A 27,752-nucleotide genomic window follows, 5' to 3' on the forward strand; every position below is an offset into this window, starting at 1 on the left:
CGACATGACCATAAATAAAGACTTTGGAGATTAACCATGCATTTTGCAACTGACTCCGAAAACAATCTTTTAATTTTAGCACAATCATAAACTATAATTTGTTTAAGGTTGTAGAACAGTGCAGGTTCCGAGACACCCCTCGTCACATGTTCCATCCTTGGAAGATTCCCATTGTGTATCGCCTTCAGATAATGCATATTCTCCAATGCCAGAGATTCCAAATTGCCGAACATGCCACTTGGAATGGAGCCTGCAGCATCAATAAGATACTCAGAATCCAAACGGTGTAGCTCCAAACTCTTCAAGTTAATGAAACCATCTTCAACCAACTCAATGACTGGATTGTTCCAACCTATCACGTTTGATAGAAAAAGTTTGTCACTTCTTCTCATTAATGACTTAATTCTAGGTTCCAAAAGCATGTTTCGGTCAATATTTTCGAGCTTCAAATCCCTTCGAAAATCCCTATGAAAACGATAAGAAGGATCAATCCCACTTTTGTAGATTTGAAATCTTTCCAGCTTCTCGAGCTTCTCAGAGCAACTTTGTAATAATTGCAACAGAACCCGAGTATCATCTGTGATAATCTGAAGAGTGTTGAGATCCTTCAATGAACTTAGCTCTTCGATAATGTGCTCTTTTTCTTCATATCTTGTGGAGAGACAACGTCCCAAATACAAATCTTCTAGTTTCTTCATACCGAACAAAAAACCAGGGGGAAGTAGGCAGGGACCTTTCTTAAACCTCAAATCTAATAACCTTAGGTTGCTAAGTTCTGCCATTTTATCACGGGGAAAATCAACAGGGAGAGAAGAATCCAAGAATGTGAGAATTTCCAACTTCTTTAGACTTCCAAAGGATGACATTTCAATCTCTAAAATACAGTCGTTCAAGCACAGAGTTTGGAGACCCAGCGGCAGTCGGATCGGTGATCGAATCTGAAATCCAGAGAAATCAATAACTCTAAGTTCCTGCATATAATAAAAAAATTCTCCGGTTATGTCAATTTTCCTTCCTCTCGAATAACATCGCACCCGTAAGAACTTGAGGTTCCCATACTGTAACCGACTGGGTAGCAAAATCCTCCGTTGAAATGTTAGTGAGATGGCACTGTAGGATTCATGGTTATCATGTTCTGGCCACTCTGTCCTTATATCATGTTTCACCAAATACCTATGTTCACCTTTAGATGCAATCGATAAACAAAAATCTCTGATAACATCATGCAATTTGACCTCCTCCTCCCTATATCCTGATAGTAACAAATGACAACTTTTTAGATTATCAGAGATTGCATATGTCCGATCTCTGGTATCTAATAATGTCTCAGTATATTTAAACAGTCCTAGCCCCCTTGCATATCTAACTAAACTTTCAATTGGGATGCTCTCATCTTCAAGGAAAAGAGAGCATAGCAAAAGCAAGGATCTGTGTTCATCACTTTTCAAATAGTTGTAGCTCAACTCTATACTTGAGTAGACCACATCATCATGTTGAGAATTCCGTAGTTGATTAAGTGCATTCCTCCATACACGCAGTTCACTGTCTCTGAGTGTTTTGCCGGCAATCACAAGTGCTAAAGGTAAACCTTTACACTCCTCTGCAACTTGTTCGGCTATGGCCTTCAGTTCAGTAGTGATACTAGATATCTTTGAAATCTCTGCCACATCTTGAAAAAGTGCAAAAGCTTCTTCTCTAGGCAATACTCCAACTTCAATGTTCCTTTGAGCTCCCATCCTTTTGCAGACATATTCAAAGCGTGATGTTAATAGAATTTTCAACCCCTCAGGACGATTTGATGAAGGAATTCCTAATGTTTTCAAATCAATGTCTGTCCATACGTCATCTAATATTACAAGAATTCTCTTTTTATTATCCTGAGTAAGTCTTTCGGCAAGTCGAGTAGCTCTAGCAATTTCATTGGTCTTTTCATCAATTTTCAAACCGAGCATGTCAGCAAGTTTATCCTGAATTCTTATTATGTCCACATCCTTAGAAACAACTACCATGGCAACCTCATCAAATAATCCACCTTTGACTTGAGTCATTACTTCCTTTGCCATTGTCGTCTTACCTACCCCAGGCAGGCCACATATCCCAACAATGCTGATATCTTTGTCCTCTAGAGCATTTATGATATCCTCCTTAGTTGATATCCTTGTCTTCAAAGCCTCAGACCCATGGAAAGACGACAACGTTAATGGTGCACGCCTGCCCACCTCATCAAATTTACCTTTTTGTTGGAGCTCAACAATTGCAGTAGTCTTCTTTGTGGCATTCCTGCTCAGCAAGTAACGGGTCCTCAAATTTGGACACCTAAAGTATAGGCATCGCATTTCAGAATTTGTTGTGCTATTCAAAACTTCATCAGCCTCTTTCTTTAAGTCATCAGCCTTTTTTAACCATGCATCCACCTCTGATTTAATAACTAACGCATTTCTTTTTGCACCATCCACTGATGATTGCACATCATTTCTCTTATTTTCGAGATCTTGCACTTTAGACCTCAAATTTTGAATGTTCCTATTGTAGCGAAACATGTATTTAAATTGGCGAGAAATTGCAGCAATAGTGTAATCTGCAAGCTTCTCAACAAAGTGGCCGACAATGGACTCCGCCATTATGAGCTCTATTTTTGTCTGAGGAGTTCAGTTAGTACTTCCAAGCTAACCAAGGAGATATTACCAGAAGAAAAGCAATGTTAGTGGAAGCTATTGAAGTAAGAGTCTAGTAATCACACACGAGCATAGCGAGGGACCTTGCCAAAATTCATATATATATATTTTCTCCTTAATGTTTGAAGGGAAAAATTTCTAAGCTTAACTGAGAGAAAACTTTCAGAAACGAACAGTTTGTAAGCAAAGATAGCGGATAATTGTCATCATTAATTTGTCAGATAATTCTTATGAACTGGTTATTGATTTCAAGAATTATCGTGAGTACGAGTTAGAGGAAATGAATATTAAAGAACTAATTGTTAGACTTAAATTTGAAAAAGATGATGGAATTTCCGAATAGGAGTTTAATCCATTTGTGGCTAAAGCAAATATTGTGGAGTGCCATTAAATTTTTAAGATCCAAGGAACAAGTCTAGACCGTCTAAAAAAGGGACATGGAAGTATATAGGATATATTACACATTACATCTAGTGTTTTAAAATAATAATTTACATGCATACTACACTCACTATAACACAACAAAAACACTATTTGCTAAAAAAATGTTGAACTTGCTTATATGTCATTATAATTTGCTAAAGAGTTTAAAGTATCTCTATTTGAAAAAAAAAAAAATGTAGCAAAAAACAAAAACAAAAACAAAAAACGTAATATAATAAACAGAAAAAAAAAAAATCAACATGTTTATTATATCGTGTAACATGGTACCTTTTAAATTTTAAAATATTTTAATATCTATCAAAATTTTTAATACTAGACACAATGATCTTTTATAACATTTTTTTTTTTTACATTAATGGATGGCTTTTTATTGTGTGAGATTCACAAAATATATTATCTTCATTTTTCTGAGAACTCCAACTTGAAATGAATAAAAAATTAATGTTGTATTAAAAATATAGAAAAGTCATTCGATTTTTTATGTTACTTATTAAATTCTAGGCTAATATTAAATTTTTTATTTCCTTTGAGCAGGATTATTAGCCTCGTATTATTTTACACGTTATTGTATTTTAAAGAGTACATGCGTAATTTTTTCTGTAGTGGATGGTCTTTTTCTTCTCTCTCTCTCTCTCGGAAAACTTGAAAGAGATTAAAAATATAAATATTTTTAACTTAGATATATAATTTTATGTTATTTAGACAGGAGAAAATGTAGTTTTTGTAAATATAAATATGAAAAATGCAGTTTTTTGTAATTTTATGTTATAAATATGAAAAATGTAGATTAAAAATATAAATATTTATGAAAAATATAATGTAAATAGAGAAAATGTAGTTTTTGTATAAAACAATAATACATCTTTTTGGAAGAGTAATAAACTATTTTTAAAAGTATGTAAAGCATAATAAACTAGGTTCGATTTTTAATTTTTATTATTGTGAATAAACATGAAACAAAAATATAACATAAAGATTTGAGATACTCCTATGGATTAGATTGATCATTTAAGATGGAATATCAAATCTTAAAATGGTATCTAAATTCATTAAGTTGAAATGAGCAATTCAATTTGATTATGACTTAAATGAGCACTTTGATTTCAAGAATAATATTCTCAAATGAACCACTATCTTGCAGGAATGTAATGGATAAATTTCACTTTAAAGAAATATGAAATAAATAGCAAAAAGACTTGGACTACTCCTTTTAAGGTTTGACATTTTAAGATAGAAGTTTAAATCTTAATAAATAGATACTAGATTGAATGTTTTTCTTTTTTTAATTAATAATTGTCATTGACAAATATTTAGAGATGTTTTCTCCATATTCTGTACAATTTTTATTTTATAAATTTTGAATCAACGAGTTTTTAAGTGTTAATCATCTTCCTCACATTTATGTTGTATATGTTGGTATTGAATCTTTAGCTATGTTCCTTGTTGAGATGGCATCAAAAAGATAATCAACTTTGTAAATGAATGCATATTTGATGGAGTTGGAGATATAACAAGCTTAACAATTGATAGAAATGGAACAATAGCATCAACTAATGGAGGTGTCAAAGCACCAAGATTAATGAATTTCTAACACAATATTTGACAGTCAAAGAGATATAGCAGTAAACGAATCAATGGTGAAGGATTACTTCGACGATGATAATAACCCTTTCATCCCTCTTCATCACGAGCGATGAATGGATACCATTTTAAGGGGACATGAAACAATATTGATATTTGATAAGATAGCTAGTTCGGATTAGGAATATGACAATTCACCTTTTTTTATGTTGAGATGGAAAAATATCTTGATAATGATTGCAGCAAGAAAGTTCATGAAAAGTTTGACAAATGTATGGATTCGGGCAACAATATGTTAGAATTAGGTTGTGATCCGAATTCTTGTTAAGTAATTGATTGGAAATACTTTGGAGTCGTATTGGGAGTTGGCAGTAGAGTTGAAGAAGTCTTGAAGGAGATCAAGAAAGATAAGAAGAATGATTCCCCATTTTGAAAATTTTTTGACACTTATTTTGTCCCGAATTCTCCAATATTGGTATTACCTATTGTATTAGGACTTCACCTTATATTAAACTCTTTATACATTGATTCTCCTAGTATGTTAGGTATTCTTTGGTTATAAATATGTGGTGTACAACACATATTGGAATGGACAAATTGTTCAACTAGTTATTTGTCCAAAGAGATCTTTGTAGCTCCTCATTATTGTAGTTTTCTCGAATTTGGATTTCCACGTAAATCTTGTTTTCTTTGTGATCCATTATTTTCATATTGTCCATATTTTCTTGTTTAATTATTTGGCTCGATTATAACTAGTGGTATGATAGCCAAGGTCTTGGTAGTTCTTCGAAGAGTGAAATTGGTCATTAAAGCTAGATTTGAACAAGGTTGATTGTTTCAAGGATGACAAGTATGAAATTTGAATTCTACTTTTGGATCGCAACAAGATTTTTTGTTACGGTTGATTTTTTTGTTTGAATGCTGGAGGAGAAGCAGCATAAGGATTGGTTATATATTTTGGAAGGTTCGATTATCACTTTGAATGTAGCTGTACCTTATGATTTAATAAGCGATGACTCAGGTGGATTCGGTTGTGATCGGGTTGTTTATGGTTATTCAAACAATAATATTGGAGGATCTTCCAGTAGCTCAAGTGGAGCTAGTTGTGATTTTGTTGATCACGTTGCTCATGATAATTTGAGTAGGTTTGACAACTCAGGTAGAGTTGAAAGTGCTCATGGTGATTTGAGTAGTTTTAGTGACTCGACTGGACTTGAAGTAAACGGGATTATTCAATTAAGGTTGGCACGCAAGATAATCCTACTAATAAGCAGGACTTGAATTTAGTTCACAATTGCTGAGTACGCCCAGAGAGGCATGGTGGAAGAGGTGAAGTAATTTGGTGGAATGCTATTGTTTTAAGAATTTGGTTGGAGTTGAAGAGTTAACTTTTATTCATTTTAATGAAATTCGTGTCAATGTGGAGATTGTTAGAATTGGGTTATGACCCAAATTGTTATTGAGTATTTGATTGGAAATACTGCTAGAGTAGTATTGCGAGTTGGTATTAAACTTGAAGAAGTCTTGACGAAATTCGAGAAAGATAAAGAGAATGATTTCCCTTTTTAGCAGTTTTTAACTCATATTTCATCCCAAATTCTTCATTATTGGTTTTACCCATTGTATTGAAACTTCACCTTATATTAAACTCTTTATATATTAATTCTCCTAATATGTTAGGCATTATTTGGTTATAAATATGTCATGTACAATACATATTGGAATGGACCAATTGTTCAATTAGTTATTGGTTCAAAAGAGATCCTTTATAGCTCCTTCTATTGATTATAGTGAATTCTCCACCTCTGCCCGTGATTTTCCCAAATTTGGGTTTCCACATAAATCTTGTTTTCTTTGTGACCCATTATTTTCATATTGTCCATATTTTCTCGTTATTTTGCCCGATTTTAACACAATATGGTGTGCCAATTTTCAATGAAGAAATTAAAGTCGATGAGTTTTTGAATTTGGGTGACAATGTCTATGACGATCCCATAGTTTTTTACAGGAAGCCAGATATTGAAATTTATGAAGAGCATTCCAAAAATTTTAGGCAAATAGTGGATTTTATTAGTGACTATACTTTGCAGTCTTAATTTTTATTTTAATAAGAAAGAAGGAGAAAGGGGAGAGATGAATTTGATAGGGTTTGTTTTGAATCACTTACTATGAATGAGAATGTGCTAGGACAACATGTGGATTTTAAATGGCGTTTGATGTTGATTTGGTAAGTGTGAATGATGAAAATTGTGAATTTGGATTAAATTTTTTTATTGTACTGACTTAATGCTAATAGAACTAAAAAGTAATTTTGAAAAGATTTTGGATGAAAATATGCTAGATGAGTCAATTGCAATTTTTCTTATCTCAGAAAGAATGTAGCAAGCTCTTTACACGAGAAGTTGCCAGTGGACCGAACATTTGATTAGGATGAATTTTGGCTTCATATTATATTCCCCTTTTTTACTTTATTAGGTCAGGACAATCCTTTATTTTTCTAAGTTAAGGATTATAATCCAAACTCATAAAAGATCAAAATTAGGTTGGATGTATTCAATTCAAACTTTCAAATATCGTTAGTGGACTTTTTTCAAGCGACGGATTTTTGTAGAGTTCATCATAGAATACAGGCTTTTATAAATTCTATAGAATTATGAAGGAAAGACTTTCAAAAACTCCTATAAAACTAAATTTTCAAAGACTTTTACAAGTTTTTATGTACTTTTGTAAACTTTCATTTTAAAGGATTTTTATAAAATTTCATTTAAAAATGTATATAATCATCAAAATATTGCACTTATGGACTCAGAGTAATTGAAATAATTGAAGTCGTATCCAAGCAATTTTACGAATAAAAGTCATCCATACGTATCAAGATAAAAATAACAATGAAATTCCACAATGGCCCCATGCAACAACGAAAAAGGAAAAACCCGCACCGGGAAAATATAAAAATATAAAATGCAGTTATAAAGGATTAATCTTAATCTATTGAAATTTATTAATTAATAATCAACCATTAGAAAAGAATTTAATTACAAATTTATTTCATCTTTATGAAAAAAGAGGGAAACTGTTAAAAAAGAGGGAAAAAAATAAGGTCAGGGAAATATTAGAGAACGTTAATATTTCATATATTCCCTTCAATATCACAGTAACTGAGATAAGTTTTTTCTGTTGATAATTCTTATGAAATAAAACATTGAGAGATTTTATTCTATATAGTGTCCAATTCTTAATATTCAAATTCTGATTCAACGAGTTCTAAAATGTTAATCAACTTCTCCATGCTTCATTGCATCACGAGGCAGCTAATAGTGTTATCCAGAATTAGATTCCACTTGGATTAACTTTTTCTTGACCTAGAACTAATGGTAAATTTCTACAACACTAAGAAAAAGATTAACCAAACTAAAAAACTGAAATAAATCTGCATAACAGACATATATACCTTTGCTCTGTGTGTTGATTATCAGCTACGGACTTGTTGAGAAAGCTGCTGCTAGCGCAGAAATTTTGAAAAATGTACAGAAATCTAGTCGATTAAATTCAAGAAACTATTTCAGAATAATAACCATAATGAATCATTTAGAAAATAATGCAATTGTTCAGTTTCATTACCAGAAGCTTGATGAATAGAGAAAATCCTGAGATTCAATTTTTTTTTGCAATAATCGATTGTGTTTCCTGTTCCTTTCATTGCATGATTTCTGAAACTGATCAAGAAAGAGAAAGCAAAGAGCAGCAAGTAAAGCTGAGGAAAGTAGATAATTAATTAGAAGTTACACAAATTGAAACTGCAATCATTTTGGCTATTGGAATAGATCCATATATATTGTCTCTTTGGAATTTTAATTGCTTGTTAAATGGGCATCGGTGTCCCAACCAGATGGGCAAAGTAGATAATCTCTAGAGGATTAAAGTGCTTACTTTTTCTGTTTATATCATAAGCATTGGAAGAAAAGAATCTTTTGTTTTAAGGCCAAAGAAGAAACATGGGTTGGTGAAATTACAAGTAAACTTATAAAAATGAGATATATTATGGGCCAAACCCACTGCCAAAGCATAAATTCAAAAGATTAAGTGAGAGGGAAAAATAATTTTCCCTAGTGACAAGTATTACAATATTTTTACTTGGTTGCGCACGCACTTTCATGTACATCACACCACTTTTTTCCCCCTTTAACATTTTGTTACTTATATATACATAATGTTGAGACAGAGGGTTGTAAAGAATGAAGTTAATGACGCGATATGAAGTTAATATGAATTGCAACAATATAATAATATATATCAAGGTTTAAAGTAAAGAAGAAAAAAGAGTTAAACGCAGAGACAAGATGTATTATTAATTGACAATTTGGAGAGAATACAACGACACGGCAATTTCGCTTAAACTAAATTGAAAGATGAGCTACATATTTATAGTACAAGAGTCAAACCCTAAAACTAGGCAAAAAATGGAAAGTAGGTTACAAAATGCATAAAAAGGAAAAAAATTGTCACGTGCAAAGAAGTTGATTTTTTTTCCCTTTTTCATAGATCCAATTTGATTCTTTAGAAATCAATATGCATCAACAAGATCCCAACCCCTAATTTGGGGCATAAACCTGACGATCTCCACCCTGACCAAAATTCTAGTGCAACGAGCGAAACTTAACAAAATTTCTCCACCTGAGAAATAAACTCATCTGCATCGAAATGAATTAGCTAATCTCCTCAACACAGTAACCAAACTCTCCATCACCAAAACCATTTTACCCTACAAGGCATCCACAAGTGACACCTGAACCCAAATCCTGGGTTTCCAAAATTTCACCAAGAAATTACTATTGACCAAATAGGGTCGAAGCACATCCTGTAGCAGACACCAAACCAAGTGCTTGATGAAAAGGCCTCTTGTCAGAACTGTCACCTTCAACAATCCCAAAAGCATCACAGACATCAATAACACCACCGTACCTACGCTCCATGAGTCCATCCCTAACATTTGAACACAGTGCATCCGCTGAAATTGGTGGCAAAGCAGAATCAACAACGCTCTCCCTAGCAGTGTTCTGAACCGACCCAGAGCCCATCACAAGAGGTACTGTACCAAACTGTATATCCATCAAGGTACTAAACTTATCTCGATGTCTCAAAACTGGTTTTGTGCTTTTCTACAATATGTACAATTGGGATCTCTTCCGTCTCTCCAGTACATCTCGGATACCTCTTTGAACCTTCAAGACTCCACATCCACCAGAGAATTTATACCCTTTTGCATCCAGAATACTCAGGGAGAAGAGATTCCTCTTTAGATCTGGAACATGTCAAACTTGACCAAGTATTCTGACCGTCCCATCCTGCAACCGCAATCTGACTCGACTGATTCTAGTAATACGGCAAGACTCATTGTTCCCCATTACAACTCCACATTGCTGAACAGTCTCATATGTCTGAAATAAATTTCTATCGGAACACATATGGTGCGAACATGCCGAATCAAGAATCCACTCCTCATCAGGCTTAGATTCCATGTCATAAACCACAGTCAACATCACATCTCCGCCATCCGATAAATCCTCAATCACATTAGTCTTGTCCGAATTCCATGATTGTCCCCTATGATTTGCAGCTAAATCATCTTTAGCCTGCAACTTCTCACAATCCTGCTTCAAGTGTCCTCTCCATCTGTAGTAGAAGCAATACACATTGCTGCTCTCTCTAAATCCGTTCCTTCGTCAACCACCATGAGATACAAGAGCTTCCCCATCACTTGATGTAGCTCCAACCAGATGCTTCAACTTCTCCTTTGAGTGCAATGCATCATAGACATCGTCTATAGTTAACGTATCCCAACTGTATAATATGGTGTCCCGAAACGATGCATAAGAGCCCGATAGTAAACATAACAGGATCAAGGCTAGATCCTCTTCATTATATTTAACCTCTAATGTCTCCAAATCTACGATAATTTCTATGAACATGGAAATATGGTCTTCCAACAACCCTCCTTCCGCCATGCAATGGGAATACAACTTCTACTTTAAAGCCAGTTTGCTAGTAAGACTTTTGGTCATACACAACTGCTCTAATTTTAACCACAAAGCAGCAGTCGTTTTCTCCTTCAAGATATCCTGTAGAATATTGTTGGATAGATGAAGATGAATCAATGACAAAGCCTTTCGATCCTTCAGTTGTTTCTCCTCCATTGTCCAATTAACTGGCATCTTCTTAAAACCTAGCAACACATCGTCCAAATCCAACTGCACAAAAATAGCCCTCATCTTTACTTGCCACAACAAAAATCTTGTATTGCGATTGAGCAGCGGAATATCAAACTTCATGGAAGCCATCTCTGAAAAACTTCAACCAATCCACAGAAGACCCAAGCTCTGATACCACTTGTTGAGATCGAGGGGTTGTAAAGAATGAAGTTAATATGTATTTCAACAATATAATAATATATGTCAAGATTTAAAGTAAAGAAGAAAAGAGAGTTAAATGTAGAGGTAAGATGTATTATTAATTGACAATGTGAAGAGAATACAACGACACAGCAATTTCCCTTAAACTAAACTGAAAGAGGAGCCACATATTTATAGTACACGAGTCAAACCCTAAAACTAGTCAAAAGATGGAAAGTAGGTTATGAAATGCGTAAAAAGAAAAAAAAAATTGTCACGTCCAAAGAAGATGATTTTCTTTCCTTTTTCATAGATCCAATTTGATTCTCTAGAACTCAATACGCATCAACAAGATCCCAACCCCTAATTTGGGGCATAAACCTGACATATAGCCCATTTGCCTCGGATGCTTTTACCCTTGATGCGTATTTTGAATACGTCCATAAACGTATTCCCTAATTCATTTTTTTGGTCTTGTTTTTTACTAGTTCATCAAAATAAAGTTTTTTTTTTTTTTTGCCTTTTAAAAGAATGACAGAAAACTAAACAATTTACAAATAATTCTCAATTTAGTTAGAAACAATTGAACCAAATATCTAGATACTACTTATAATTGATAGGACATTAGCTTAAACAATTTAGATAGGCAACTAGTGACGAATCCAAAAAATTTGAGTGAATTAGGGTGACATTCAATAACGGGATTGTTTATTACTCTTGAATTAAACAATATTAAAAAAATTCAATCAATATATAAATACACTAAGATGTAAAACTCTTATATAAATGCACTAAATGTAATGCCAGTCATTTGTTAGCTGTAATCGATTATTTTTTTTAGTGGGCTTGGACGAAGTTAAATTAATTAAATTAAATTACAGCTCAAGGGAAGAAAAAAGATGAAAAATAGGACAGCTCAACTTTCTGTAAAGAATTAAGCTAGGTATATATCCTTGGTTGGTTGACACCAAGGATGACATCCCCCTAGGTGGAAGGAATCTGGACAGTAATGGAATGGATGTGTTTAAAATCAATATTTTAGATTGCTACCACATAAATGAATATCAAACTTGTTGTCAATCATGATATATATGTAGTATGATTGTCTTGTAAAAGCTTTCTGCACATATAGCAAAATCCAAGTGTAAACAGTCATGTTACATTTACACTTTTTCTTACATCTTTTGTTAAAATTGGGTTGTGACCTGTATTCTTGTTGAGTATTTGATTGGAATATTATTGGAGGAGTATTGAGAGTTAGTAGTAGACTTGAAGATGGCTTTAAGGAGTTCAAGGTGAATTTGACTCATATTTCATCTCAAATTCTTCATTATTGGTTTTACCCATTGTATTTGGAACACTTCATGCATTAATTCTCCTAGTATGTTAGGAATTCTCTTGTTATATCTATGTGGTGTACAATACCTATCGAAATTGACTAATCATCCAATTACTTATTGGTCCAAAGATATCTATTATAACTCTTTAATATTGATTATAGTGAATTATTCTCCTCAGCCTATGGTCTTCTTGGGTTTAGGTTTCCGTGTAACTCCTGTTTCCTTTGTGATCCATTATTTTTAGATTGTTTATATTTTCTAGTTCTTTACTTATTTGGCTGAATTCTTAACAAATTGGTATCCAAGATGTTCCACTTTCAACAAAGTAATTTTAGGTCTGGTCCGAAACATAACAAGTGGTATCAGAACTAAAGGTTTTTAGCGGGTTCTTGGGAGGTCTAAATTGGTTATTGAGGCGAGGTTTGAACAAGGTTGATTGTTTCAAAGGATGGCAAGTACGAAATTTGAGTTTTGCTTTTGGACCGCAATAAGTTATTTTGTTGTGACAGAATTTTTTGTTTAGATCCTGGAGGAGAAGCAACATAATGATTGGTTATATATTTTGAAAAGTTCGATGATCACTTTGGATACAACTTCAACTTATGGTTTGATAAGCGGTGACTCATGTGGAGTCAGTTGTGATTGGGTTACCCATGATGATTCGAACAATAATATTGTGGAATCTTTGAATAGCTTAGGCAGAGCTAGTTGTGATCTTGTTAATCATGTTGCTCATAGTGATTTGAGTAGGTTTGAAAAATCAGGTGGAGTTCGAAGTGCTCATGGTGACTCAAGCAGTCTTGTGATTGGAGCTAGAGGTGAAGGAGATGATTCAAGCAAGGTTGAAGTGCAAGGTAATTCTACTAGTAAGCAGGGCTTGAAATTTGTTCACAAGAAGAAGTGGAGTAGTTTGGTAGAGTGTTTTGTTTGGAGAATTTTGATGGAGTTGGACAGTCTAGTTTTATTCCTTGCAATGTAATTCATGTCAAGGTGGAGTTTATTAGAATTAGGTTATGACTTGAATTCTTGTTGAGTATTTGATTGGAATACTATTAGAGGAGTACTGGAAGGTTGTAATAGATTTGAAGATGTCTTTAAAGAATCAAAGGTGAATTTGACTCCTATTTCCTCCCAAATCTTCATTATTAGTTTTACCAATTGTATTTGGTCTTCACCCTATATAAAATTGTTTATGCATTAATTCTCCTAGCATGTTAGGAATTCTTTTGTTATAAATATATAGTATACAATGCATATTGGAATTGACCAATTGTCCAATTAGTTATTGGCCTAAAGAGATCTTTTATAACTCCTAAAGTTTATTCATGGTCAGAAACATATCAGCAAAATGCATGCTCGGTAGGTGACTTTTCTCTAGTAATTTCATTTTCTGATTAAACATGAATATGGAAGTACGAATCGAGATGTAAATCTCATTAGTCGAAGAGCCCCTTTGTTGGTCACGCTGTCATAGAAAATTGTTGGGTTCGAGTGCTTGAAGAAATTGTATGCTGATGATCTTGACTTTAAGGAGGTTTGGATCAAGTGTATGAATTGTGAATCAATGGTGGATTTTATATTAGTGATGGATATTTATTCAAAAGCAACCAGCCTTTTATTCCCATTTTATCTCTACGTGGAAATTCGATTCAAGATTTGCATGGTAGAGGTCTAAGTGAATACTTGGGGCGTGACAAGACACTAGCCAATTTTAAAGCTAGGTATTATTGGACATAACTAAAGCAAGATGATGGAGTTATAGTCAGCAAATGTTATACTTGTCAGGTGTCAAAGGGTCAAGTGTAGAACACCAAGTTGTACATGCCACTTCTTGTCCTCAGGGCATATGGCAAGATCTTCCTATGATTCGTTTTGGGACTACATCATACTCAACAAGGTATAGATTCTGTTATTATGGTGATTGATAGGTTCTCCAAGATGGCTCACTTTATAGCTTCTCGAAAGGCTTTAGATGCATCAAATATTGCCAAACTATCTTTTAGGAAGATTGTTCGATTGCATGATGTTCCCAAGTCTATCACATCAGATCGGGATACAAAGTTTTTGAGACACTTTTAGATTACTTTGAGAAAGTTGTTTAGGATGAGTTTGAATCGAAGCAACATTGTTCGTCCCCAGACTGATGGACAAACAGAGGCCACTAACCGTACCTTTGGAAATATGGTTCGAAGTGTTTGTGGAAATAAGCCCAAACATTGGGATCTTGCATTACCTCAGGTTGAGTTTGTATACAAAATGCAGCTCATAGTGCTACGGGCAAGTCCCAATTTTACTATTGTATATACAGAGGTTCCTTAACATGTTGTGGATTTGGTGAAGTTGCCCAAGGGCAATAATAAGAGTGTGGTTGTTGAACATCTAGCATAAGACAACGATAGATTCACATTGACTGGACAAACAATTGCAAGAACGAGATTCAGTAATGGCATTTTCTGATAAATGAGAGACTTCTCGTTAGTATTTACAATAAGCTGAAATCAAGAAAGTATGGACCCTTTAAAATGTTTAAGCGAATTAACAACAATGTCTACATTATTGATTTGGGAAGTGGAAGAGACTAATGTAGGACATATTGTTGAATGGATGGAAAAAAGTTGGATCAAAATGGGAAAAAGTAATAGTACAGAGAAAGCATTCGAATTTCAATTTGGGCCAATAATACCATTTTGAAAAGAGGACGACGATACAAGTAAAATCCATCTCTATGCCATGATATACGATGGATTTCGATCATCCAAATTAGGCCTCGAATTATTATTATTATTTTTTTTAAGTTCTAGTGTTATTTTTGTCATTTGGTTTATTTCAAATTCATTTTTAGTTTTAGTCCTATTAAACTAGGCTTTCATGTAAATCTTTATAAATGAAGGGTTATCTCATTGTTTTTTATTATCTTACATTAATAAAATTAGCGAGTTTAATTTTTTCATAATTTGGTGGATTCCAAAATTCGTGTTTTTAAGGTTTTCGTTTGAATTCCTTGTTTTGCACTGTGTCATTGTCTATTTGGTGTTTTGGTTGGTATAATTTTTATTAGTATTTAAACAAATAACAAGAGGGAAACAATTAAAACAAAGTCAGTGAAGAATTAATTGGCATCTTAGGAACAAAAGAAGTAGTGGAAGCTAAGGCACATTTAGGTGCATCCCCCTCATTATAAGCTCGTACTTGATTATAAATTATTCTCGAGATATGAATAAAAACTTTTCATTTTGAAAGAATGACTTTTTGTAAGCAATGTTAATCGACCCTATTCATAATACATGAAAAGAATCCATTTTCTTGATATTTTTACTTTGTCGGATATTTATTCACAAGTTCACTAATAGTACAAAAAAATTATAATTTAGATATCAATGAAAATTGATGGGACTATGGCTTAAATAACTTGGATGGCTATTAGTCTCATATAAATTATCAATAAGATGGATCATTTTCTTAGTGTTTGATTTTCATTTTCCTTCTTCTAGTATTTATCCAAATGGTTTGAAAATAAATTACTTGATTATCCTTCATAGCATGTATATGGTAGAGGATAAGGTATTTCCATTCTTATCCTCTCCCACTACTACTACGATCGAATAAATAAAGATAATTTATTTGCTTAAAAAATTAGTTTGCATGATAAGACCTCGTTTGGTACCTATTTTTTCTAAAATGCATTTCTCTCTCTCTTCTTTTCAACCACATATTTTTTATTAAAATAATATTACACATAAATAAATAAATAAAATCCTTATTTTTCAACCACACACTTTCCATCAAATTACTATTCTAAAATGCATTTTTACATAAAGATGTCTCTCAAACACCCCCTAAATAGTATTATGAATTTTCTTATAAATTAGAGAGAAGAGAAGATATCAAAGAAGTGAATAGATTAGTGTATATTTAATTGAGAGTCAAAGTCTCGTATTTGTAAAGAAGAATTAGGGCTAAGGATTCCCATTCTTATCCTCTCCCACTACTTGAGTTGATTGAAAAACTGAACATAGAATTTGGACAATATATTAAATAAAATTTAAATATTTTTATTTACAATGACTGATCAATTTTATTAAGCAAATAATAAGAGAGTATTTAGCTATTATTATATCTTTTAAGGTAATTTTAATTATCATTTCTACCTAAATAGCTAATTACTTTCTTGTTATACTCATTCCAAAATGAAGATCTCAATTTCTCGTAACAACATTTATATATCATCTTAAATTCTTCCTATTCTCATTAACAACCTTTATACATCTACAAATATTTGGCAGAAGACTAAAGAATAAAGTATTATGCAAAGAATTGTATTAAAATTTTGTGAAATTATGAGACATAAAAAAAAACTCGATCTACCAAGAATTACACATTCAAATCATTTCAAAACACTAAACAATTTATCCAATAAATGTAACATATTGAAAATGAAAGTAATAATAGTACATACTTAGGAGGAGGGTGACCTAGAGCTAAATGTGCAAAAAAAATATGGACTTTATCGCCATGATTATACTCTTTTGTCGCCATATATCAGTGTAATTTCTCTGTCTTTTATTCACAATGGCTACTTGAAGGAGAATCATGGAGATGTTGCGAATTTATATTGATTAATCAAATGACTCAAATAACAGGTATTGAAAACCCACCCCATTGTTTCTTCCCTCTTCTACTTTCTGTTTCTTCTTTTCTTCACAATTTCTCCTCGTGCATTGTGTATGGAACCTGAAAAACATAGTATATTAATTTGGCTGTCAATATAACTATAGCATAAATGTTAAGAGTAAATTATGTAAATATTGAAGAAATCCTACACAGCTGTATCACTAATTAACGGAATTTGAAATGTCAATAAATTTGTTGTATCCTATCTGTACCTTCTTAAGCTTAACTGCTTTTAGATGTCCCGAACAAGATTTTGTCATCTCAGGGCAATGTTGAATTTTCAATCGATCTAGTGAAGGGAAAACAAGTTCATGGTTATGAGAGCAAAACATGTTGAATCTTGGAAGACCGATTAGTTCTATTCTCCTCAATTCAGTGAACACAATTTTGCTAGTTATTCCTTCTTTAACCACTTCTTCTTTTTCTTTTTCTCTTCCAGAGATTTTTTCAATTTTGCTACAAAAACTGATGTATAGAGTTTCTAAAGCCCCAAACGAGTTAATCATAGAAGCCGAGAATAAGTACCTCAACCTGCTACCTGATTCAACATCAAGACATTTCAAATTCTGAAAGACAGATTCCTTTAGGATCCATCCTCATAATGTGCACCGAGTAATCATCTTCCTTAGGTATAATGATTTTAGTTGACCAAGCATACTAATTTTTTCTTCATCGTCTTTATTAACATTTAGACCCTCAAGTCAAATATTACATTTACTGCAAGAGTTTCAAGATTTTGCAATAGTTTAATCAAATTAGATTGTGCAATGTTCACTAGATTATCACAAATTTCCACTCTCGTGCTCCTTAATATATTTAAAGATCCAAATGGCTTTTTCTCCATGCTTAGTAGCTTTTTCATGTGATCCAATTTGATAATATTCAGAGTCTTCAATCCAGGCAGTTCTACCTGTGAAATTCACTTAATAGTGTAAGCCAAAGTTCTCATCGTAAAATGTAATCTACAGGTCAACAATAACAAGGATTAGATGAGTCGAGATGATACACCCAGATTAAGAAAGCTAAGCCATTCTATAAAAACTGACTAACTGATTTTACATCTATCCTAGTATGGAATTTTAAATAAGTGAAGTTAACATCAGTTTTCCTAATTTCCCTTATTTTCCAGAATTGAGATGCTAGCATACAAAGGGAATGATATATACATTACCTGATTGAGCAATGCTTGACGAAGAACAAATGCATTTGGTTGAGATTTGAAGCATACAAATCTACTCAAATCACAAAGCTTGACACTTTACAGCTTTGGGAACAAAAGAGGTTCAGTAATCTCATTTTCTTGTGTGTCCGTTGAAACAACTTCTTCTAACGACGGACATGACGATATACTTAGATTTTGGAGATTAAACAAGCATTTTGCAACTGACTCCGAAGACATTCTTTTACTTTTAGCACAATCATCTACTGTAATTTCTTTGAGGTTGTGGAATAGTGCAGGACGGGAAACATCCCTTGTCAAATGTTCCATCCTTGGAAGATTTCCATTGTGTATCTCTTTCAAATAATGCATACCCCTGGATTCCAGATATTCTAAATTGCCGAAGATGCCACTTGGAATGGAGCCTGTAGCATCAATAGGATACTCAGAATCCAGAAGGATTAGCTCTAGACTCTTCAAGTCAATGAAACCATCTTCTACTAACTCAATGACAGGATTGTTCCAGCCTTCCTCCGACAAAGGAAGTTCATCACTTCTTCTTATTAATGACTTAATTCCAGGTTCCAAAATCATGTTTCGGTCAATATCGTGGAGCCGCAATTCCCTTCGAAAATTATCAGAAGGATAAATCACTTATGTCTTGCAGTATTTTACTTAGTCTTATTTCTCTCTGATTTTATGTTTTTCTCTACAGGCTGACAATCCGGAGCCTTTCTTGCCAGTTGTGAGTGGCCGCCCTGATCGGGTGGAAAGAGTCTTAAAATCTAGGTTTCATGATGTCATGACAAAACTGCATCCCCATGGAAAAGACCTTGACTTGTTAATTGTTATTTTACCTGATAATAATGGATCTCTCTATGGTACGAAAGGATGAATTTTCAAACATACATGCCATCACTTCTTTGTGAATGTGGATCGTGTTTTCTTTTACTGATATTTTTATTCGTTTGTCGTTTGCACAGGTGATCTAAAACGGATATGTGAGACAGATCTCGGCATTGTCTCCCACTGCTGTTTGCAGAAGCATGTTTACAAGATGAGCACACAGTATCTTGCCAATGTGGCCCTGAAGATTAATGTGAAGTTTGGAGGGAGAAACACAGTGCTGGTTGATGCCATCTCTAGGCGCATACCCCTCGTCAGTGATCGGCCTACTATCATTTTTGGTGCTGATGTTACCCATCCCCACCCTGGCGAGGACTCTAGCCCATCCATTGCTGCTGTAGGAAGCTTTATTTGACCACTTCAAGGTGGAGACCTCTAATGTTTCTTTTTCTCGGTTGAGATGTCTTATGATTACTAGCATTCTTTTGAGGTTGTTGCTTCCCAAGATTGGCCGGAAGTTACAAAATATGCAGGTTTGGTCTGTGCTCAAGCCCATAGGCAAGAGTTGATTCAAGATTTGTATAAAACCTGGCAAGATCCGGTTAGAGGGACTATTACTGGTGGCATGATCAAGTATGCAAACGCCTCGAAATAAAAGTTTCTTGATTCTTTTTTTACAATATAGCTAAAAAGCACCGAAGTGGAAACGAGTGTTAAGACATGACTCGACACTGATACGCCAGCACAAAATTTCTCAAAAATATGCTGACGCATTCTTACAGGCTAATTTTTCTTTTTATATAGTAAAGTAAATTTGTTTTTCTTAATTCCAGCATGTGGATAATGTATCCCTAATGTGTCGGTGGCATGTCTAGCCTTACAAAACCAAAAATAATTAGGACATGCCACCTAGGGTTTTTGACACTCGTCGAGGACGTGTCGGTTTATCTCCTAGTGTGTTGGCATTGTGTGAGCAACTTGTTCAACTATTCAGAATCAATAAAATATCTTGGACATGCTACTTCATTTTGTGGGTGTCTGATTGCAATGTGTTACTGATGTGTCTAATTGTAAAAATCAAAGATAATTTTGACATGCCACTTGGTGATTCTTACACGTGTCAGCAATGGGTTTGTGTCGGACTCGCTGGCCTAGGGATGTTGGTGCATTCTAGCAATATAGTGAGCGTCTGCTTTAAAATTATTGGGAATTGCAATCCAACCTTTTCGTAATCATCTTTGTGCTTCTGTTATTCAGAGAACTGCTTATTTCTTTCCGTAGAGCAACTGGACAGAAGCCACAACGAATTATCTTCTACAGGTATTGTTGAATAACGTTTCTATTATTCTGTCCTGTGTCCTGTGAAGTATCCCTTCTACAGTTCTACTGTCTCCACGTCTCTTTTCTTTCCCGTCACCATATCTTCTCCCTTTCCAGGGACAGTGTCAGTGAAGGGCAGTTTTATCAAGTGTTGCTTTATGAACTCGATGCAATCCGTAAGGTAAATTTCCTTGTCGATTTCTTGCGTTGTCATTTACGTGTCTGAGAATCGATTTACAATTTTAAGGTTATATGTTTGAAAGCTAATTCCAATATTTTTGTCTGCTACTTTTGTTCAACCCGATTCAGGCATGTGCATCTTTGGAACCAAACTATCAGCCCACTGTTACTTTTGTTGTGGTTCAGAAACGTCATCATACTAGGTTGTTTCCCAATAACCATAACGACAGGCGTGCAGTTGATCGAAGTGGAAATATACTCCCCGGTATACATTTCGACTTGATTCCTGTTAGTTATATTTTTTCATGGTTGACTAATTATTAAAATGCCATTCCTTTTTCTTATTTCTATGAAATTTTCAGGCACTGTCGTAGATTCTAAGATCTGCCACCCTACCGAGTTCGACTTCTACCTCTGTAGCCACGCTGGGATACAGGTCTCTCTCCATACTTCTACCTAATTTGAAATTTACATTCTTCTTGATGGACTGCTTATTAGGATCCATTTGACTGCAGGGTACAAGCCGGCCAGCTCATTACCATGTCCTATGGGATGAAAACAAATTCAATGCTGATGCTCTTCAGTCACTTACCAATAACCTTTGCTACACGTAAGTGCTTGTCCTCCATTCTTATGAATTCTTAGCATATGTTTTTTTTCTGGATTGGATCAGACAGTAGAATAAACTATTCCAAGCTGAATAATACCACCTACCAAAAAAGCATATTAAGGTATGATTGCTTATTGGTTTCATTTTCATCTTTTGTAGATATGCGAGGTGCACACGCTCTGTTTCCATTGGTAGGTTTCTTTTCATTGGCTTTCCATAATTTATTTATTTATTTATTTTTTAATTTTTCGTGTATAAACAATGCCCCTGCTTGGTACTGAATAAAATTCAGGTTTTAATCTAAGTTAAATTTAACAATTAATTTTAACCACATTTTTCATGGGTTCCACAACTTTTCAACCACACATTTCGTCAACTTTTATAAAATTTTACTGAAAATCTGATTTTAATTCCCACCAAATAGGGGCTGTGTATTACTGTTGATCTTATTATTCTTATACTTGACAGTGTCTCCTGCATATTATGCCCATTTGGCTGCTTTTCGTGCACGCTTCTACATGGAGCCGGATACATCGGACAGCGGGTCAATGACAAGTGGGGCTGCTGGTCAAGGTGCTGGTCCAGGGCCAAGGAGTACAAGGTCAGCTGCAGCACATGCTGCTGTTAGACCCCTGCCTCAGCTTAGAGATAATGTGAAGAGGGTCATGTTCTATTGTTAAGCGCGTTCTCAACGTTGATGATGCTTTGTTATTAATTTGTTTGTCGAACTGAATTATTTAACCAACTGAATCTCTGAAACATGATTTGTATCTTCTGTTGAATTTGGTTGTGTTGCATTGAATTATGGTTTGTAAGACGTTATCCATTTTGTAAGGCTTTTGGAGTTTTAAGTTAATGTTAGATGTTTTGCTTGGATCATTTGAAGTTTAAAGGAGCTGAAACTGCTTCCAACGTCTCTCTGTGCTAAAACCTTGAAGCATTTCTACATTTTGTTGATATCATAGTACCGAGCGGAGGGTCATGACACTTGAGAGATGATTCCTACTTGAAAAGGTAGAGACAATACATCGTGCTCTTTTATCGATCACACTTTGATTCTCTCCTCGTCAAGTTGAATTATGAGATAATAAATCTATAGAAGTTTCTAGTCATTATCTCTAGCGCGTACTGTAAAATTATAATATTTTTCTAGAGCTGTTTTTATTGGTCGTGGGCTCTGCTCTTGTGAGGAGGTTAAACAATTAGCAAAACTCCATATAATTTTTGAGTTCATATTATCCGCTTTTATGTAGGTTTTTTTAGAGAAGATCTTAGTCGAAGGGGAAAAGACACTTGTGCAGAAAATTTGTCCATAGAATTGCACCAGATTGTCACACATGTGGGCTCCAGCCATGAATAAAAAATGCCAAAAAAAATTTCCTAGCCTCCCTACTGTGAGTAATCTAGTACCCTTTGTGAAGCTACAATTCTGTAACTGCAGCATAGTCCAAGTCGAAGAGGCGACAAGGTGTAACGTGTGAAATTCTTACAGTTCGTTTGATCATACGACCAAACAAACTTTTGAATCTGTGATCTATTCCTACACAGTCCACTTTCAAGTGAAGCGCTCTCCTCCCAAGTTCTAGCTATCATATATTTACCTCAATCTTTCCCCACTTAAAAGGCTCACACAACTGCTTGAAAGCGGATGGATTTTGCATTGCGTTGGTTTGGTTGCTTGTTAAACTACCCTGTAATACGATGGGATCTTTCCTTTCACTGCCCTTCAAATAAGGTGGTTCGTTTTGTAATATTTAGACGTTTCTATGATTTCTTCCATTGTATTCATCTCAATGCATTCGATTCATATATTTTAATGGACAATGCTACACGTACTGAATTTTTTTGTTGAATCTTTTATCTACTACTCACAACAGGGGTGGGGACCACATGTTGACATTTTTAAATTCATGTGGAGGCCGCATGCATTGTGAGGGGCACACCATTTGGTACCCTCATTTGGTACATATGGAATAATTCTATATTAATATGGAATCAGTAAAAACTGTATTCGACTAGATCGAGCCATTGACACATTACGAGATGAATAGTTAAAACAACGGGTTACCAAATTTCTAGTTGTAGAGACAGTGACACAAAAGGCCATTAGAAGATTAGATCATTTCCACCATTCAATCCTTGATTTCTTTCCCACAGGTGCTTAGGCTCAGTAAGATGGACTGAATTGGCTCTTTATAAATGGGCAAGAAAGTTCACAAGGCAATTTGTATAAAGTGCATTACCAAAAGACTAATGTCTAACGTGGTATTAAGGATGTAAATGTGAAAAACATGAGGAGAATTGGTTAAGTAGCCCAGTCAAACCATTTATTTGGTTAAATAATATGCTTCCAAGAATTCTTGGTCAAATAGCCTCCAATTGTAAAATACCATAGATAAACAATGTCAAATGTCATAAATATTCCCACCGTTGAAAAATACATTAAGGGTCCGTTTGATTGCAAAGTTGGAATTTGGGTGGAAAGAAAAAGAATTTCAGAGAATTGAATTGATGGGAAATGTTTTCCTGGGAATTATAAATTATTGTGTTTGATTTGTATAATTTTTCACATGAAAAATGTTTAAATTAAAGTGTTTTTTGGTGTCCGTTTGACTTTATTTTATATGAAAATTGTCAATTAAAGGGATAAAATTTACTAGTATTGGGAATGAAATTTGTTTCAATTGCCAAAACCAAAATAATAATAATAATGATAATAATAATAATGATGATGATGATGATGATGATGATAATGATGATGATAATAATAATAATAATAATAATAATAATAATAATAAATTTAAGAAAATCATCTATCTTTGGATGTTCGTTTAACTTTGTTTTATATGAAAATTATCAATTAAAGGAAAATATTTTTTTACAATAAATCTTAAAATTTGTTTCCACTACAAATTAAAAAAAAATGAAAAACAAGTGCTACAGTAAACCGGGAAAGCCAATCCCACCATATCTTCAAAACAAAGAAAGCTTCAATTCCCAAGAAAAGTTAGAAAATGTAATTCCATGGAAAAAAATGGTATCAAACACCCTTAAAACTCAAAGTTGGAATTGATTTTCCACTTTCCCTAGAAAATTTTGGCCTATCAAACGGTGCCTAACATCTTTATCGATTCAATTACATTGCCAATTCAATTTTAGGGCCCCAAAATCATGATCAACCATTTTCGTCTCTTTCATCTTTCTGATTTCTACCATAAAATCACATTTTTCATTATATTCTTCATCAATTTTGGGAACTTTTGGTATTATCTACATTGAAATTTCAATTGCATTTGAAGACACAAGATATGTATTTTTACAAATCTCATGTACATGTACTTTTCTTATTGAATATAATATGGAATGACATTTTGAACTTACTGATTTTCGTATGTACAGTGTTTTTTTTCTACAACTATTAGATGATAATGGCACTCCAGCCATTATCTACAGTGTGGAACATCATTATAGTCGTTATATTAAAAAAGGGTAGTACAACAATTATTTGTTATGTAGAACTTAAATAAATTTATCTTGTTATTTCTCGAGGCACGGATGAGGCGTACTATTTATAATCGTGTTTAAAAATCGAACGACACAAAAGTCATTTTCTTCTCAGTATCGTTACTTAAGTCGTTCTGTTGATTTCTTCTATATGTTGATTTGTTTTCAACACAACGACCTTGAGCATTGAATCCCTAACGTACGTAAGACATAAATGTTGATCAAGTAACAAAAAACAGTTGACATGACATAGATTATATGATATAAAGTTGATGAATGCACAAACCCTTTTATTTATTTCCATTAGAGAGCATATTTCTCAACTTTTGTAAATGTTATTTTTATCTTGCAACTTAAATGAGTTCAATATACTGTTTCACGAGGTACGGATGGGCCATGACTATTTATAATCATCTTTAAAATTAGAACGACACAAGGATAGTTTTCTTCTCAATAATGTCATTTGTATCGTTCTGTTGATTTCTTTTATATTTTGATTAATTTTCGAAGCAGCAAGCTCAAACTTTGGACCTCTAACGTATGTAAGATAAAAAAGATGATAATGTGACAAAGAATAATTGAAATGACATAGATTATATAATACATAGTTGATGAAAGCACGTGTGATTCTATCATTTTATTAGAACTAGTCTTTTTCACGTGCGTTGCACGAGTTTTGTATTTATTGTGTTTTCATTAGCTTACAAATTGAAGATTTCTCTGTTAAAGATCAAAATTACCACTTTTGTAACTATAGGATTATGCTAGATTAATCCATATTTCTTTCTCTGAAATTTCTTATAAAAATTAGATAAGTGTTGTAGCACTTGTAATCTCAATTCCGGATTGCTTTGAAATTTCTTATAAAAAAAATTGGCTAAAAGCATTTTACCACTTGCAACCTCAACTCAGATTGCTTATTTCTTCCTCAAGAATTTTGGACTTGTTTAAGAGCAACATTGCTTTCTTCTAAAATTCCTTGTGGGACTTACAAAACTCACAACCTCAGCTCGTACTGCTCGAGAGAAATCCTTGCTTCATCTGGGAATATAAAAACTCAAAATTAAATTAGGCACGTGTTTTAAAAATTAAATAGTGTAAAGTTAAAATATTGATCGTTATATATTGTCTATTTTTGTATAATTTATTTTCAATAAGGATGAGAGAGTAAGAATAGGCTAAATCTATATACCCAATTGCTTGTAAGCTTCTCCATTTTTTATTTTTATTGGAGTGACAATGCCAATGCTAATTCTAGAGAGACTTCCCTTAATTTTCCCATTTTCTATAGCAAAAAATATTAGGTTACAACACTTGAAAAAATAAATCTAATGCTTTTAAAGCAGAAGATAAAAGAAAAATGAAAAAGGGGTTCCTCCTCTACCTGCAATTTTGGCAATTCCAAATCCTAAACCAATAGTTGAGTAAATAAAAGACATGACTACAGCAACAATGGAAAGCCACCATATTCGACTGAAATCCATGATTTGAGAGAAAAATATTTGAATAGCACCAAATTCGATCATGTAAGGATTGCCTGAAATTCTGCAAGGACTATTATCTCCTTTTGAATGGATGCAATAGGATTTCTTGATTGCCCTATTTATTAATTTTCATGAATCAGTAAAATTTCCAAGAATGATTTTGAACGGCAAAATTGCACTGAAACCGAGCTTTTCTTGCTCTTACTTACATCATGCTTACAAAGAAAGCAATGGTATAACCAAAGGCAACTCCAAAAAGATTCAAGTACTGAATTGCTCCACAAATTTTCACCTGAAATCCACCTGAAAGTTCCAAGTATCAGAAGAAGATAAGTATGAAATATAACAGTGATATTAGGGCCGTCCACACTCGAGAGATTACCGAGGTTGGATATGACAACATCCATGTAAGTATAGTTTCTTTTTCTAGTATTGGGATCGCACTGGTGTAGCAAGTCAAAACTGCGAACAAGATCATCAGAGATGGACCAGCTACCCATCCCAGTTGAGCAGTGGCCTAAGGCAAGGACAGAACTCAAGAACCAATCACTGCTGTTATTATGTGAGCACTTGTAATCCACACAGTTCCTATTCAAATACACATAACACCGTAAAAATTAGCTAAAATAAAGCCAAAATCATAAAAAACATAATATAAAAATAGATGAAAAGAAAATAATACCTGTTCTTTTAAGATGGCCATCATCATCATGGTCAAAACTTCTGGAACCACCCTGAGGAGGCTCATTGGGCATATCTCAAACTTTTAGTTATGGTTTCTATTTCGCCCATCTTTGTTTCAAACAAGTCAAGAAAATGAAATATCACAATTAAATGCAGAAGGGTGTATGGTTTGTTGAAATTGTTGATATAATGTCACTTTTGTTGTCATTTCCATTATATATTTTTGTACATTATTGAAGGTTATTTTTGTCACCAAAGTGTAGTACCTTGTCAAGTCAAAGTATGGGTGTAATTGATAGATTAGGTGGTCTAAGGTATGGCTTAATATATCTTCATAAATAAGGTCACATATTACATGAAAAAAATAGCTTCTTCTTCTTTGTTCTGAAAAAGCTATCAGTGGTATCAGAGCACTTTATGGTCTTTGAAGGGAGAAAAAAAAATTGGTTGAAGGTTCAACTAATCAGTGATATCTCAGACAAGTAAATTTGAAGATTCAAGAGTGATGGCCTCAAGTGGTTTCTCAGAACCATTGCCTGCTGCATTTACAGGAGATAATTATGATTTTTGGGCTGCTAAAATGAAGGCATACTTGAAGGCTTATGGCTTGTGGGAGATAACTGAAATAGGAACAGAACCTCCACCATTGAGAGCTAATCCAACCATTGCTCAGTTGAAACAGCATGGTGAGGAGGTAGCAAAAAAGTTTAAAGCTTTGTCTTACATTCAATCCGCCGTATCTGATGCAATCTTCACCAGAATCATCACATGTGAGACAGCAAAGGAGGCCTCGGATCAGTTGCAAGAGGAATTTAGGGAAAATGCAAGAACAAGACAAATGAAAGTGCTCAACCTAAGAAGAGAG

The 27,752-nt window shown here is 33.8% G+C and overlaps 2 protein-coding genes and 1 pseudogene across 2 annotated transcripts in view; 1 reads left to right on the top strand and 2 right to left on the bottom strand.

The window, feature by feature from the left end:
* The window catches only part of LOC111372242 (probable disease resistance protein At4g27220), an 11,412-nt gene extending 2,918 nt beyond the window's left edge, over positions 1-8,494 (bottom strand). Inside the window, exons 1-3 of the mRNA XM_022994482.1 lie at positions 8,322-8,494; positions 8,152-8,235; positions 5-2,666 (exon numbers count right to left, since the gene is read on the bottom strand). Coding sequence (XP_022850250.1) covers positions 5-2,621 — 2,617 coding nt within the window. The 5' untranslated portion in view covers positions 2,622-2,666; positions 8,152-8,235; positions 8,322-8,494. The remainder of the gene's footprint in view (positions 1-4; positions 2,667-8,151; positions 8,236-8,321) is intronic.
* Positions 8,495-18,851: 10,357 nt separating this feature from the next.
* LOC111372247 (protein argonaute 1B-like) lies at positions 18,852-22,017 on the top strand. Its single transcript, XM_022994493.1, has 12 exons — positions 18,852-18,859; positions 18,901-18,925; positions 18,975-19,140; positions 19,243-19,502; positions 19,596-19,738; positions 20,363-20,425; positions 20,543-20,606; positions 20,735-20,870; positions 20,968-21,041; positions 21,121-21,215; positions 21,375-21,406; positions 21,684-22,017. The coding sequence occupies exons 1-12, from the start codon at positions 18,852-18,854 to the stop codon at positions 21,893-21,895; spliced, it is 1,278 nt and encodes a 425-aa protein (XP_022850261.1). The 3' UTR covers positions 21,896-22,017.
* Positions 22,018-22,320: 303 nt separating this feature from the next.
* On the bottom strand, positions 22,321-26,958 carry LOC111372255 (annotated as a pseudogene).
* Positions 26,959-27,752: the final 794 nt, after the last annotated feature.

This window comes from Olea europaea, chromosome 2 (genome assembly GCF_002742605.1).
Source record: "Olea europaea var. sylvestris chromosome 2, O_europaea_v1, whole genome shotgun sequence".
In the NCBI taxonomy this organism is placed as follows: domain Eukaryota; kingdom Viridiplantae; phylum Streptophyta; class Magnoliopsida; order Lamiales; family Oleaceae; genus Olea; species Olea europaea.